At 46.2% G+C, this 15,000-nt stretch overlaps 2 protein-coding genes across 5 annotated transcripts in view; one reads left to right on the forward strand and one right to left on the reverse strand.

The window, feature by feature from the left end:
* The window catches only part of cpvl (carboxypeptidase vitellogenic like), a 13,531-nt gene extending 7,922 nt beyond the window's left edge, over nt 1-5,609 (reverse strand). Inside the window, exons 1-5 of one of the 2 annotated variants that reach the window (XM_048260422.1) lie at nt 5,460-5,609; nt 4,920-5,101; nt 4,423-4,541; nt 2,506-2,620; nt 1,417-1,475 (exon numbers count right to left, since the gene is read on the reverse strand). In XM_048260422.1, coding sequence (XP_048116379.1) covers nt 1,417-1,475; nt 2,506-2,620; nt 4,423-4,541; nt 4,920-5,100 — 474 coding nt within the window. In that variant the 5' untranslated portion in view covers nt 5,101; nt 5,460-5,609. Of the gene's footprint in view, nt 1-1,416; nt 1,476-2,505; nt 2,621-4,422; nt 4,542-4,919; nt 5,102-5,454 lie in introns of both variants that reach the window. The other variant, XM_048260421.1, reaches the window with a different exon arrangement.
* Nucleotides 5,610-5,764: 155 nt separating this feature from the next.
* The window catches only part of chn2 (chimerin 2), a 44,864-nt gene continuing 35,628 nt past the window's right edge, over nt 5,765-15,000 (forward strand). For all 3 annotated transcript variants that reach the window (XM_048260418.1, XM_048260419.1, XM_048260420.1), the window contains exon 1: nt 5,765-6,953. In XM_048260418.1, coding sequence (XP_048116375.1) covers nt 6,905-6,953 — 49 coding nt within the window. In that variant the 5' untranslated portion in view covers nt 5,765-6,904. The remainder of the gene's footprint in view (nt 6,954-15,000) is intronic.

A 15,000-nucleotide genomic window follows, 5' to 3' on the forward strand; every position in this document is an offset into this window, starting at 1 on the left:
ACCTTGAATTCCAGCTTAACTGAACCTAATATAGCTGCTTTCAGACACAACCTCCGCAGTAAAACATATTATGCAGATCTTTGTCAAGCGGAGGTCCGACCCTTCGGGTGATTCAGATATGATGCTAACATGCTGACATTATATGTGAACGACACCGACGCACATGAACAGAATCTCTGCGTGGTTGAACAAGTTGAACATGGACATGAACAGAATCTCTGCGTGGTTGAACAAGTTGAACATGGACATGAACAGAATCTCGGCATGTTCTTCGCTTCGTTCAGACATGAGCTCATTTACATACTGTACGTCGGAAATACTAGGAGGGGAGTAATGTAACAGTCGGAAATACAAATGGCCGGTTACCGGTATGTTGTTCAGATATACGGCCCAACCGCTTGACATCCGCAGAACATGCAGACTTGCACGTAGGCCTGAAAGCAGCTAATCATACAAATAATGAAATTGGACCAGGGTCTTGTCTTGGACTCACACAAACACAGACACACACACAGAGAAGAGGGTCTCGTCTTGGACTCACACAAACACAGACACACACACAGAGAAGAGGGTCTCATCTTGGACTCACACAGACACAGACACACATACAGAGAAGAGGGTCTCATCTTGGACTCACACAAACACAGACACACACACAGAGAAGAGGGTCTCATCTTGGACTCACACAAACACAGACACACACACAGAGAAGAGGGTCTCATCTTGGACTCACACACACACAGACACACACACACACAGAGAAGAGGGTCTCATCTTGGACTCACACAAACACAGACACACACACAGAGAAGAGGGTCTCATCTTGGACTCACACAGACACAGACACACACACAGAGAAGAGGGTCTCATCTTGGACTCACACAGACACAGACACACACACAGAGAAGAGGGTCTCATCTTGGACTCAAGTGGAAGTGTAAAATAACTTCACCTGGCTGACACGTGTGTGTTCTGGGTGAGATGCTTGGTTCTGGTTTAGCCCCTCTCTGTGTGTGTGTGTGTGTGTGTGTGTGTGTGTTTCTCAGACAGTAGTCAGTGTTCTAAATTATAGTCCCATAATTCGGGACACACACACACACACACACACCTCCCTAAAGAATGTTCTAATTCTTAATAATAAAGGAACCATTCAGAAAATACACCAGGCAGGTACACAGCTGCTAAAACTCACACACTGACACAGTCACTAACCAGATTATCTATGTACATAACACACACACAAGGTTATCAATGCACAGAATGCACACACACACACACTCACACTCACTGGGTTATCAATGCACAGAACATCAAGACACACACACACACACACTTACCAGGTTATCAATTCACAGAATGTACACATGCACGCACACACAGAGACGGATACACACACACACACACACACACACTGACCGGGTTATCGATGTACAGCACTGAGTAGTGAGCGGTCCATGGGTAATCTCTCAGGCCCACTGTAAACAACAAACACAAACAAACAAACATCAACACCATGTACCGACAACAAACCATCAACACCATGTACCGACAAACAAACAAACAAACAAACAAACAAACAAACAAACAAACACCATGAACCGACAACAAACAAACAGACAAACAAACATCAACACCATGTACCGACAACAAACAAACAGACAAACAAACATCAACACCATGTACAACACTACACTTTTTTTCAATACTAGTTCAAAAGGTACACATAAAAAGATTGGTGAGGAGCAGTGAATGCCGGTCTCTCACCAGTCACACACACACAAACACACACACAGAAAAGGAAGCCCTCCTTTTCACAAACCCGCCTGACCCTTCCTGCAACATTTTAGCTAACTATTTTCCTCCTACAATGCAAACACAAACTCTGATAACGTTCCCTTCTGGTCCTGCACAATCTCTCTCCCCAAAGACACTTTGTGATTTCAGCCCTGATTGGGAAGGGGGTAGTGTATGATTATGCGGGGGTCGCTCACAGAAGAGTGGTGGTCTCTCACCGGTTATGTTGGGTGTTACGACCCTCTCTGTCTCTGGCTGTCTGTGCTTCCACGGAGCCTTGGCTGGCTGGAGACGGCAGAGTGCTTGATTGCCAATTAAGACACACCTGTGCGCAAATGGGCTTTAAAGGCCAGACCAACTTGCCCTCTCTCTCTCTCCCAAACCAGACACACACAGACATACATTCATGCACGCATTCACTCACTCTCATACATTTCCCTTGGACTATACAACAAACATTCACCACACTCACACTGATTTTTCCTGCCGGCGTTCCAATTACTACACTCTCAACCAGATGATCCCACATCCCCTAGACATACTTTTGTGATACCAATAAATATTTGTGATTATTTCATTCAGTGTTCGTCTCCCTTTCATGTTTTCGGTCCATACGAGCCTGGGCCGTAACATTGGGGTACAACACGTAAGGGCCATATTTACACACACACACAAAAGAGTGGTGATGAGCGGTCAGTGCTGGTCTCTCACCGGTTATGTTGGGGTACACCACGTAAGGGCCGTGCTCCACAAACAGCCCAAACATGGAGGTGCCACCAGGTCCCCCCTGCAGCCACAACAACACGGGCGCCGACTCAGGCCTCTCCTGTGACACACACACACACACACACACACACACACACACACACACACACACACACACACACACACACACACACACACACACACACACACACACACACACACACACACACACACACAACAAAAATGATTCCCTGTGATTGGTGTATGAATGGTCCACTGCATGCTGTTTAAGGTAAAAGCAGAATACACACATACACAGATCAATGACATAAGTCTGCACACTCTGTAATACAAAAACACCAAGGTCGCACAAGTGTACGTAAAGGCCAGTCGTCAGCAGGGACTGCTGTGTGCGAGAGCCCACTCAGCATGTATTGGTTGGACTTACACATGCCTACAATAAAACACACACACGTCCTATAAATCACTGTGACTGAACCATACATTCAAGGACACACAATCCTGTCCATGATGAAACACATACCTTGCATGTCAATAAGACTCTGCGCGGGCGCGCGCACACACACACACACACACACACACACACGTCTACAGTAATAAAGTTCAGACAGACACATACATTGCATGGCTATAAAACACTGCACATGACTATCATTACACACCACTGTATATCATAGGCGGAGTTTGACATTCGAGTCAGGGGGGGGGGCAGACAAAAAAAAACAAACAGTATGAGCACATATGGAGAAAACAAACATGTTAAATAAAGATATAATTACATTGTAACAATTTAACAATTAGGCCCTTATGAAATCCAATGCAGCACGGTTGTCTTGAAACGCCAATAGACAATGTCGCCTAGCAGTTGAAAACATTCGGGGCTTAGCCCATAGAGTCTGGTTGCTGCTCACTTTTGATAAATTAATCCACCGCCTCTAGCCTCATTTGAGTCACATTGATTAAATGTTTTGTACAATCATATTTTGTCAATTAAAGAATGTAATGACATTTCTGTTTGCTATTAAAAATGAACTATATAGCCTAGTGTAACGGATGCCAGCTAGCTTAGCTGTGCTTGTGGAACGTTAAACCTCCGACGCCTCAAGAGTGCTGCTGGCATTCGAGCCACCTAGCAGAGTGGAGTTTTAAATAACAAGATGCATCGGTTCATGTATGCTTAGCTTAAGGAGAACGAGTCATTGAAAACTCAAATTCGATTCTATAAAGGCAAAGTAAATAAACTCCAAACTGTAGGCTACTGAGTGCAGGGCAGACCTAAATCATAGCGAGAACTCGAAGAATCAAAGGAAGTGTTCACCTACAGTCTGATGCCTCTCCAAACGCAGAAACGAAGCGCAATCACGCCATTATACGTTAAGACATAAATATTCATATTTTGCTGTAATTCAATGACACGAAAAAAAGTAATCCACAGCGATCAGTAGGCCTAGATGCACAAAAAGGGTCATGGTGTATCTAGCCAGGCCTACGCGCGTCACATTCACCAGCCAGTTCCAAACAGGTGAACAAGGCTTCACCACTTTGCTGTTTAAACAAAGTGGCATAAAAAGTCCAAAACTACACACAACGCAAAATCAATTAGTAATTGATTAATTTTTGAAACAATGCAATTACCCGTTTCCACCAGGGGGGGCAGTGCTCCCCCTGCCCCCCCACTAACTCCGCGTATGCTGTATATCAGACTTGCAGTCTACTATAGGCCCTGGTCAAGAGAGAGACTGTGTGTGTGTGTGTGTGTGTGTGTGGTGTGTGTGTGTGTGTGTGTGTGCTATGCATTACTGAGAGAGAACCAGAGGAAGACACTGTCTTCACACCATACACTAATATGAGATATATTCCATATATAATTTGTGTGTGTATGTGTGTGTGTGTGTGTGTTACCTGTGCAGGGAAGAACCAGAAGAAGAGGTTGCTGTTGTAGGCCTTGTTGACGGTCAGGTACCCCGAGTAGCTCTTCACATTGGCTCCAGGTAGAGGGCCCACCAGACTCAACTTCCTGGCTGCAGCGCGCGCACACACACACACACACACACACACACACACACACACACACACACACACACAACACAGACTCAACACGTCTGTCTCTGATCAGCCTCTAAAGTGTCCGGTTGCCACATTGGCTGCTGTGTGCCAGAGGACTGCACACACTAAAAGGCCAAGAAGTCCAAAAGTGTGTGTGTGTGTGCATGTTCAGTCAGGAGATTCTCAGTGCACATGCTGACAGGTGGCTGATCTGCCAAACAAGGTCATCATATCGCCAAACAAGGATTGTCTGGTCAGTCAGACTAAACAGAGGAAATACTCACTGTTGACAACTGAAGTTCCCCAGTAAGGAGATAATTAGGTCGCTAAACAGTGACTAAAACCCCGCTCACCTTCCTCTATCCGCCCGTCCTCGAGATAGGGCGTCAGGAACAGGGGTTTCCCGGGGTCCGGCCCGCCGCTGCCGCTGCTCACGCGGTGGGACTTTCGGCAGAAGAAGCTGGAGCATCCCCTGGACCGAACCGGCTCCACGAGCGCTAGCAGAGCGAGGAGACAGACGGTCTCCTTCAGCATCCTGCGCACAGACAGCACGGGGACACACGGGAGAGGAGGGTGAGGAGGCGACGCGATATCTGTGAAGCTAACGCCTCAGGAGACTTGGGCTGGGTAGGGTTACGCTGTTCAATCATACATCAATCCGCCACTTGCATTCCAACCGAGAGACTGATGCAGTTTGCTGTCTTACCGTTAAAGCCTTATGTCAAGGACATGAAGGCTACTTGTGTCGCCAAGTTAATTAGCCTACATACACAGATTACAAATGCAAGAGCACTACTCAACAATACAAACCAACATCGGCACTTGCCAGACTATGATTGAATGTGCTAAGTGATCATTTCTCTTTTGTAGTTAGTTTGAGAGCCTTACCTTGCCTTTTCCGTGGCCGAGTAGGCTAGGTAGAGAAACCACGTAGCAACAGTTCGTCCGCACTGGGCAACTGTGTGAAATCACGCTGCAGCTGCGAGACTAGTCACATGATCTGATGGATCAGCAGGTCATGTGATTTCAGGGTTGTTTCCTTTTTTAAAGCTTCTCATTTTAAATGACATGTCTGATCAGAGGTTGAAACTCTCATCCACGGTCAGCAGAATTTGCTTTGCTGTGTGTGTGTGGACTGCGGGCTCTCCCGATACAAAACCTCAAATGGAGTACAAGTTTGTTTCCGCTTAGTTCGCCGCAGCTGATTGGCTGTTTCATGTTCGCCTTTCAGCAGGTCCCAGATCAGTTTAGTCCATAGACTGTATATATAGAACATATAGTCTATGGTTTAGTCATGATTGTGGAGGCCAGACGGACCAGTCCCCATAAAAGATGAGAAGAAAAGACAATAGGCCCTCGGCACGCCGTTCCCCGGTAGCACTAACCAAGCGGCTGTAGCATAGGCTACTACAACTTGCCTATAAAGTGAAATTGGTTATGAAAGAAAAACCCACCGCTTACTTGCATGGATGTTGGGAGCAACAAAGCAATACGACTGTTCATGTCAAACAAAATCATAGCGAAAATGTACACCCCTATTGAGTAATCGGTCCCGGCGCGCAGTAGCCTAGACTAGATAAATTATTATTTTAAAAGTGTCGGCTACAATTAAAATAAGTTGCAGTAGTGCAGCTCAGATTATTCAGAGCGACTCAGGTGATAGGTATTCTCCCAGTCAGTGGTTCGCTCTACCTGTTGGCCACACTAGCCCAGTCGTGCTGCCAGGGAATGTGTGGAGTGGGCGCGTTCTTGCCCGCCTGGCACGGCTGCATGTGCACACGTAGGCTCGCCTCCACCTACCCGATTCCGCTTTAAGAAGGCGGAAACCTGCTGCGCTCCCCAGTCTGTTTATTACGAGCCTCCAGCGGCACATGGAAACGCGCCTGCAAATCCGTCCAAACATGGCGAAACCGTATGGCGCTCCTCTCAGCGAGAGCGCGCACTAAATACAGCCCACCTGGGTTAGGACTCCAGTACCGGCCAGAAGCCACGAGAAGCCATACTTTCTGCTGTCATCGTTGCTATCGCACTTGCAGCGGTTCCAACTGTTCCTGACACCATGGTTGCGCCACCGCTGCCACACAGGCGCGGATAAATGCGGCAACGCAGGAAAAGCTCTGTCCGCCTCGATCAACACCGAGCGCAGTAAGAGAGACGCCCCGCGGGGCTGGATTTTAAAGCGAGTCCGCGCGGCAGTGCGGAGAGAAACTCCCTCCGGGCCCCAGACGAGCTTAGAGAAGAACCGAATCAGAGCAGAGGGCGAAAAAGTGAAATGGGCGAATCGGCCGCTGCCACCGAGGACACCTTAACTTAACATAGCCGCGAGAGGATCGGCGGGATGGCAGCCTCCAGCAACTCCAGTCTCTCCGGATCCTCGCTCTCCTCCGGTGAGTGGACTTTCGAACTCCCGAGGGACTCTGATGATGATGATGATGATGGATGTTATTAGCCTATTATTCCTATTTGGTTATTACACGTCTACTACTGCTATTTCTGTTTGCCAGTGCAAGCTGATATTTCATCGCTTAATTAGCCAGACAAGGTCTCAGTGGTCAGCAGCCCAAAAGGTTTCTTTAACTTTGAGCTTGTGTAGTCCTGACAGGTGAGCTTATTTAGCCCTTACAGGTGAGCCTGTGGTGGAAAGACCTCACATGGACTGTCCCTCTCTGCTTTCTGAGCATGACTCTAGTCTCACCATGTTCCTCTGGACACGCAGCCAGTCGCACAGCAGCTGTGTAGTCGAGGAAGCACATTGTTCCAGTTCACTGTGTCACATGCCTGTCAAACAGTGCGCTCGTTTTTCTCAGGGTCTGGACCAAACAGTGTGCTCGTGTTACTCAGGGTCTGGACCAAACAGTGCACTCGTGTTACTCAGGGTCTGGACCAAACAGTGCACTCGTGTTACTCAGGATCTGGACCAAACAGTGCACTCGTGTTACTCAGGGTCTGGACCAGGCATCATGGAGTCACAGACACTGTAAAGAGGAGGCTCAGAGTGGACACTGTAAAGGGGAGGCTCAGAGTGCAGGATAAGTTCAGTGGCAAAGGGAACAAATACTTCAGTTAGTCTGCAGAGACCCTCTCAATAGTAGCATAGACACATATCATCATTTTTTGAATCTAGTTAATGCGTTAAAAGAGTGATTTACTAGCCAGATCAGGGCCGGATCAGAGCCAGGTTAGAGCCAGCTGTGTTTGAGATGTGGGGCAGACAGTGTGGCTCAGCGCTCCTGTCATTTCAGCACTGACACATGACCATGACTGCAACAAATATAGCATGAAGCGGCTCCCTCCATCTGCACTTATGTGTGTGTGTGTGTGTGTGTGTGTGTGTTTATGTTTGTGTGTGTGTGTGTGTGCTTGTGTGTGTGCTTGTGTGTGTGTTTGTGTGTGTGTGTGTGTGTGTGTGTGTGTGTGGAGCTGTGTGTGTGTGAGTGTGTGTTTTTGTGTGTTTGTGTGTGTGTATGTGTGTCTGATTTCATAGAGCAATATTTGTTGAGCTGTGATTGGCTGCCGTGGGATGAAGCCTGTCTAATTGCAGGAGGAGGATATGGCTTCTCCTGGCGTGGTCGACTTGTGGCTGCCAACACACACACACACACACACACACACACACAAGCTGAGTTGCTGGCTGTCACAACCAGCACTTGTTTTATTTTTACTCCCACGGCTCCAGTCAGCTTCTCATAGCTCTGCACTGTACACACACACACACACACACACACACACATGCTGAGCTGCTCTGCACTCTGTCACAGCCACGCTTTCCAAGACAGCCCACTGTTAACACACATTACCACCAGATGGCCCAGCACACTACTAAAACAACAAACAAAGACAACACCACCTCTTCCAGCCATCACACTACAAACACATGTGTGTCTGTGTTTGTATGTGTGTTTAAATGTGTGTGTGTGTGTGTGTATGCTAGCAAGGGAGCCAAAAGCAAGGGAGCCAAAACCCATGGGTGCTAGCATCTCTTGCTAGCAAGGGAGCCAAAACCCATGGGTGCTAGCATCTCTTACTAGCATGTCTCTGAAGGGAGGTTTATTCATGCACACACACACACACACACACACACACACACACACACACACACACACACACACACACACACACACACACACACACACACACACACACACACACACACACACACAACTTTTGTACTAGCTGGCTACTCACACCACAAGCACGCTGGCAGCATATAGGCTACAGTACACTGCTACACACTGTGTTGCTAACACTGACTACAAACAGTCTGTTGTCAATGTCAGTATAGTCTACACTATCTATAGACAGTACGGTACGACTAGCAAATGACAGTAAGCACTCTGCTGAGCATGCTACAAGCAAGCTGTGAACGGAAAATATTCCAGACACACTATTTATTATCTAGAGGTTTACTGGTGTATTTGTGTATACACAATAATGTGTTGTTGTGCTTGTGTATAAAGATATGTGTTGGTGTGCTTTTCTGTGTAGAAAGTGAGTTTGTGTGTAGAGAATTGTGTGTGTGTGTGTGTGTGTGTGTGTGTGTGTCTGTGTGTGTGTGTGTGTGTGATGATGATGTGTGAGAGAAAGAATATGTGTGTGTGAATGTGTGTGTGTGTGTGTGTGTTGTGTCTAGAAATGTGTTGGTGTGTTTGCATTGTAGAGTTTGTGTTGTAGAATGATGTGTTGCTGTCTTGCCACATCTGTGACTGTAACTCTTGAATTTTTCATCATCAATCATTGTGCACAGCATATATGTGTCATCTGATCTGATCTGATCTCTGTGTGTGTGTGTGTGTGTGTGTGTGTGTGGGTTATGGTCAGATATCATAGGAACAAGTGTGTGTGTGTGTGTGTGTGTGTGTGTGTGGGTGTGGGTTATGGTCAGATATCATAGGAACAAGTGTGTGTGTGTTATGGCCAGATATCATAGGATGAAGTGTGTGTGTGTGTGTGTGTGGGGGGTTATGTGGTGAATATCATAGGAACAAGTGTGTGTGTGTGTGTGTGTGTGTGTGTGTGTATGTGTGTGTGTGTGTGTGTGGGGTTATGGTCAGATATCATAGGAACAAATGTGTGTGTGTGTGTGTGTGTGTGTGTGTGTGTGTGTGTGTGTGTGTGGGTTATGGTCAGATATCATAGGATCAAGTGTGTGTGTGTGTGTGTGTGTGGGTTATGGTCAGATATCATAGGAACAAGTGTGTGTGTGTGTGTGTGTGTGTGTGTGTGTGTATGTGTGTGTGTGTGTGTGTGTGTTATGGTCAGATATCATAGGAACAAGTGTGTGTGTGTGTGTGTGTGTGTGTGTGTGTGTGTGTGTGTGTGTGTGTGTGTGTGTGTGGGTGTGTGTGGGGGGGGGTTATGGTCAGATATCATAGGAACAAGTGTGTGTGTGTGTGTGTGGGTTATGGTCAGATATCATAGGATCAAGTGTGTGTGTGTGGGTTATGGTCAGATATCATAGGAACAAGTGTGTGTGTGTTATGGCCAGAAATCATAGGATTGAGTATGTGTGTGTGTGTGTGTGTGTGTGTGTGTGTGTGTGGGTTATGGTCAGATATCATAGGATGAAGTGTGTGTGTGTGTGTGTGTGTGGGGTGTGTGGTCAGATATATTGTGTGTGTGTGTGTGAGGGTGATAGTGGTGTGTGTGTGGGTGTGTGTGTAGGAACCAGATATCATAGGAGTGTGTGTGTGTGTGTGTGTATGTGTGTGTGTGTGTGTGTGTGTGTGTGGGTGTGGGTTATGGTCAGATATCATAGGAACAAGTGTGTGTGTTGTGTGTGTGTGTGTGTGTGTGTGTGTGTGTGTGTGTGTGTGTGTGTGTGGGTTATGGTCAGATATCATAGGATCAAGTGTGTGTGTGTGGTTATGGTCAGATATCATAGGAACAAGTGTGTGTGTGTGTGTGTGTGTGTGTGTGTGTGGGTTATTATGTTATGGCCACAAATCATAAGTGTGTGTGTTATGGCCAGAAATCATAGGATTGAGTATGTGTGTGTGTGTGTGTGTGTGTATTATATCATTGAAGTATTATGGCCAGATATCATAGGAACGTGTGTGTGTATGTGTGTGTGTGTGTGTGTGTGTGTGTGTGTGGGTTATGGTCAGATATCATAGGAACAAGTGTGTGTGTGTGTGTGTGTGTGTGTGTGTGGGTTATGGTGAGATATCATAGGAACGTGTGTGTGTGTGTGTGTGTGTGTGTGTGTGTGTGTGTGTGTGTGTGGGTTATGGTCAGATATCATAGGATCAAGTGTGTGTGTGTGTGGGTTATGGTCAGATATCATAGGAACAAGTGTGTGTGTGTTATGGCCAGAAATCATAGGATTGAGTATGTGTGTGTGTGTTATGGCCAGATATCATAGGATGAAGTGTGTGTGTGTGTGTGTGTGTGTGTGTGTGGGTTATGGTCAGATATCATAGGAATGTGTGTGTGTGTGTGTGTGTGTGTGTGTGTGTGTGTGTGTGCCTGTGTGTGGGTTATGGTCAGATATCATAGGAACAAGTGTGTGTGTGTGTGTGTGTGTGTGTGTGTGTGTGTGTGTGTGGGTTATGGTCAGATATCATAGGATCAAGTGTGTGTGTGTGTGTGTGTGTGTGTGTGTGTGTGTGTATGTGTATGTGTATGTGTGTGTGTGTGTGTGTGTGTGTGTGTGTGTGTGTTTTAGTTAATCAGATCCTAGTGAGTCCTATAATCAGTTATGTGTGATGGCATTCCCCCAGGTATGCCCGACGCTCCTGCTTAACAGTAACTGCAGCAGTAAAACAAACAGTGTAACTACTGAGAAGTCAGACACAGACAACAGCACAGCTGGCATGTTTTTTTGGTGACAGGTGTGTTTGTCGACAGGTGTGTTTATCTGGCATTAACATGGCTAAATACGACAGGTGTGTTTATTTAGCGTTAACATACGAAAGGTGTGTTAATCTGGCGTTAACATACGACAGGTGTGGCGTTAATCTGGTGTTAACATGGCTAAATACCATGGAAATGAATTTGAAGATGATGCCAGTACTAGTTGTTTTCTAGTCCTTTTCTTTAGGAGAGAGTGATCAGGGATAGGAACTGGTCCTTGGACTGGTCTTTCACAGTGGACTGGTCTTTAGGAGAGAGTGGTCAGAAATAGGGACTGGTCCTTCTCTTTAGGAGAGAGTGATCAGGGATAGGGACTGGTCCTTCTCTTTAGGAGAGAGTGATCAGGGACAGGGACTGGTCCTTCTCTTAAGGAGAGAGTGATCAGGAATAGGAACTGGTCCTTCTCTTTAGGAGAGAGTGGTCAGAAATATGAACTGGTCCTTGGACTGGTCCTTCACAGTGGACTGGTCCTGTGATGCTGTGGTTGTGAGAGGCGTTGATGTGGATCACAGCATCACAGCCTACAATGATGATATTATTATTATTGTTTTGCACTGTGTGAGGCAAAGATCAATGCCTCCTCATGATGAAGTTAGATGATGCCTCCTGCTGATTAACTAATGTCAGACTGAGCAGCCGAATGAATGAATGAGCATCCTGTGAGTGATGCTGGCATCACAGTGCTGCGTCTGTCTCTCTCTCTCTAGCTCTCTCTCTTTCTCTTTCTCTCTCTCTCTTTCTCTAGCTCTTTCTCTCCCTCTCTCTCTCCCTCTTTCACTCTCTCTCTAGCTCTCTCTCTCTCTCTCTGCTGGGGCTACATACATATTTCACATGCCTGGGGAACAGGCAGCTCCCTACTCCACTTCTCAAACAGACTGACAGTGTGCATGTGTGTGTGTCTATGATAGAGAGAGGGAGATACAGTGTGTGTGCTTCTCTGTCTGAATGAGGGGCCTTACAGTGTAAAACTGTGGTTGTGTGTGTGTGTGTGTGTGTGTGTGTGTGTGTGTGTGTGTTTGTGTGTGTATGTGTGCGTGTGTGTGTGTGTGTGCTTCTCTGTCTGATTGAGGGGCCTTACCAGTGTAAACATGTGGTTGCAGACCATGGCCAGAGCTGGCTTCAATCTGAGAATTGTGTGTGAGTGAGGGGGGAGGGGGGCAACAGTGGGCAAGTGATAAGGCTGCAGTGAGGATTAAGAGTTTGTTCTGAGCCTATACCCTTGAAAGTACTGCATTTGTGATGTGTGTGTGTGTTTGTGCGTGTTTGTGTGTGTGTGTTTGTGTGAGTGTGGGACTATGTGTGAGTGTGTCTTTGTTTTGGAGTTTATCTATGAGTGTTCATGTGTGTATTTATTTACTAGGATTTTCTTTGCCTGCCTGTTTATGTTTGTGTGTGTGTGTGTATGTGCGTGCGTGTGTGTGCATGTGTTTGTGTGTATGTGTGTGTGTTTGAGATAGTGACTTTGTCAGGGGCATTGGGGGTTTGGCTTTAAAGCTGCTGGTGCTTGTGTATGCGTGTGTGTGTGTGTGTGTGTCTGCATGCATGCATGTGTGTGTGTGTGTGTTTTTGTGGGTGTTTGTGTGTGTGTGTGCATGTGCGTGTGTGTGTGTGTGTGTGTCTGCATGCATGTGTGTGTGTGTGTGTGTGTGTGTGTGTGTGTGTGTGTGTGTGTGTGTGTGTGTGGTGTTTGTGTGCACCTTCTGTCAGGGGTATTGGGGTTTGGCTGTGAAGCTGCTGTCTGCTTTCATCAGATGTGTTTCTGAGGCAACAGCAGTGTGAGAGATCAGAGCAGTCCCTCTCTAGACCTCTCCACAAACACACACACACACACACGCACACAAGCAAGCAGGCTCACACACACACACACACACACACACACACACACACTGCTCTGATCACTCATTAAATAGTGGATTTGTGTCCTGTGCAGGAGATCAAAGCATGATATCAAAGCGCACCTGTTCCCCACCCTGATTGCAAAGTCTGTGGCTTCTGTGTGTGTGTGTGTGTGTGTGTGTGTGTGTGTGTGTGTGTGTGTGTGTGTGTGTGTGGCATCTATACTATTCCATAATGTTTACAGAAGTATATTTAAAGTTCAATAAGAAATAAGAAACAACTAGTCCACACTATAGACATTACAGTGTTCGCACTAGTCCACAACAGACATTAGTGTTCGCACTAGTCCACTACAGACATTACAGTGTTCGCACTAGTCTACTACAGACATTAGTGTTCGCACTAGTCCACTACAGACATTAGTGTTCGCACTAGTCCACTATAGACATTACAGTGTTCGCACTACTCCACTACAGACATTACAGTGTTCACACTAGTCCACACTATAGACATTATAGTGTTCGCACTAGTCCACTACAGACATTAGTGTTCGCACTAGTCCACTACAGACATTAGTGTTCGCACTAGTCCACTATAGACATTACAGTGTTCGCACTAGTCCACAACAGACATTAGTGTTCGCACTAGTCCACCAGTTTTCAGTGTTCACTACCACTGACATTAGTGTTAGCACTAGTCCAGAACATTGGTGTCCACTAGTCCACTCACAGACATTACAGTGTTCACACTAGTCCACACTATAGACATTACAGTGTTCGCACTAGTCCACTACAGACATTAGTGTTCGCACTAGTCCACTACAGACATTAGTGTTCGCACTAGTCCACTATAGACATTACAGTGTTCGCACTAGTCCACTACAGACATTAGTGTTCGCACTAGTCCACTACAGACATTAGTGTTCGCACTAGTCCACTATAGACATTACAGTGTTCGCACTACTCCACTACAGACATTACAGTGTTCACACTAGTCCACACTATAGATTTACATTACAGTACTGCGACTAGTCCACTACAGACATTAGTGTTCGTGACTAGTCCACTTCCAGACATTAGTCTTCGCGACTAGTCCACTATAGACATTACAGTGTTCGTGACTCAGTCCACAACAGACATTAGTGTTCCTCGTGACTAGTCCACTACAGACAGTGTTCTGTGACTAGTCCACTACAGACATTAGTGTTCGCACTAGTCCACTATAGACATTACAGTGTTCGCACTACTCCACTACAGACATTACAGTGTTCGCACTAGTCCACTATAGACATTACAGTGTTACTTTCAGTCCACTGAACATTAGTGTTAGCACTAGTCCACTACAGACATTACAGTGTTCTGACTCAGTCCATAACAGACATTAGTGTTCTCATGACTATCCACTACAGACACAGGTTCGTGACTAGTCCACCATTATTAGTGTTCGTGATCTAGTCCACTACAGACATTAGTGTTCCCATTCAGTCCAATTATAGACATTACAGTGTTCTGCGACTACTCCACTACAGACATTACAGGTTCACACTAGTCCACACTATAGACATTACAGTACTGCATCATTCAATTACACATTAGTGTTCGTGACTAGCCAATCACAGACATTAGTGTTCGTGACTAGTCCACTATATCATTACAGTGTTCGCGGACTAGTCCACTATAGACATTACAGTGTTCGCGACTAACCACTCATATAGACATTACAATTTAGCCCTAGTCCAATTATAAG

Source organism: Alosa alosa, chromosome 13 (genome assembly GCF_017589495.1).
Source record: "Alosa alosa isolate M-15738 ecotype Scorff River chromosome 13, AALO_Geno_1.1, whole genome shotgun sequence".
In the NCBI taxonomy this organism is placed as follows: domain Eukaryota; kingdom Metazoa; phylum Chordata; class Actinopteri; order Clupeiformes; family Clupeidae; genus Alosa; species Alosa alosa.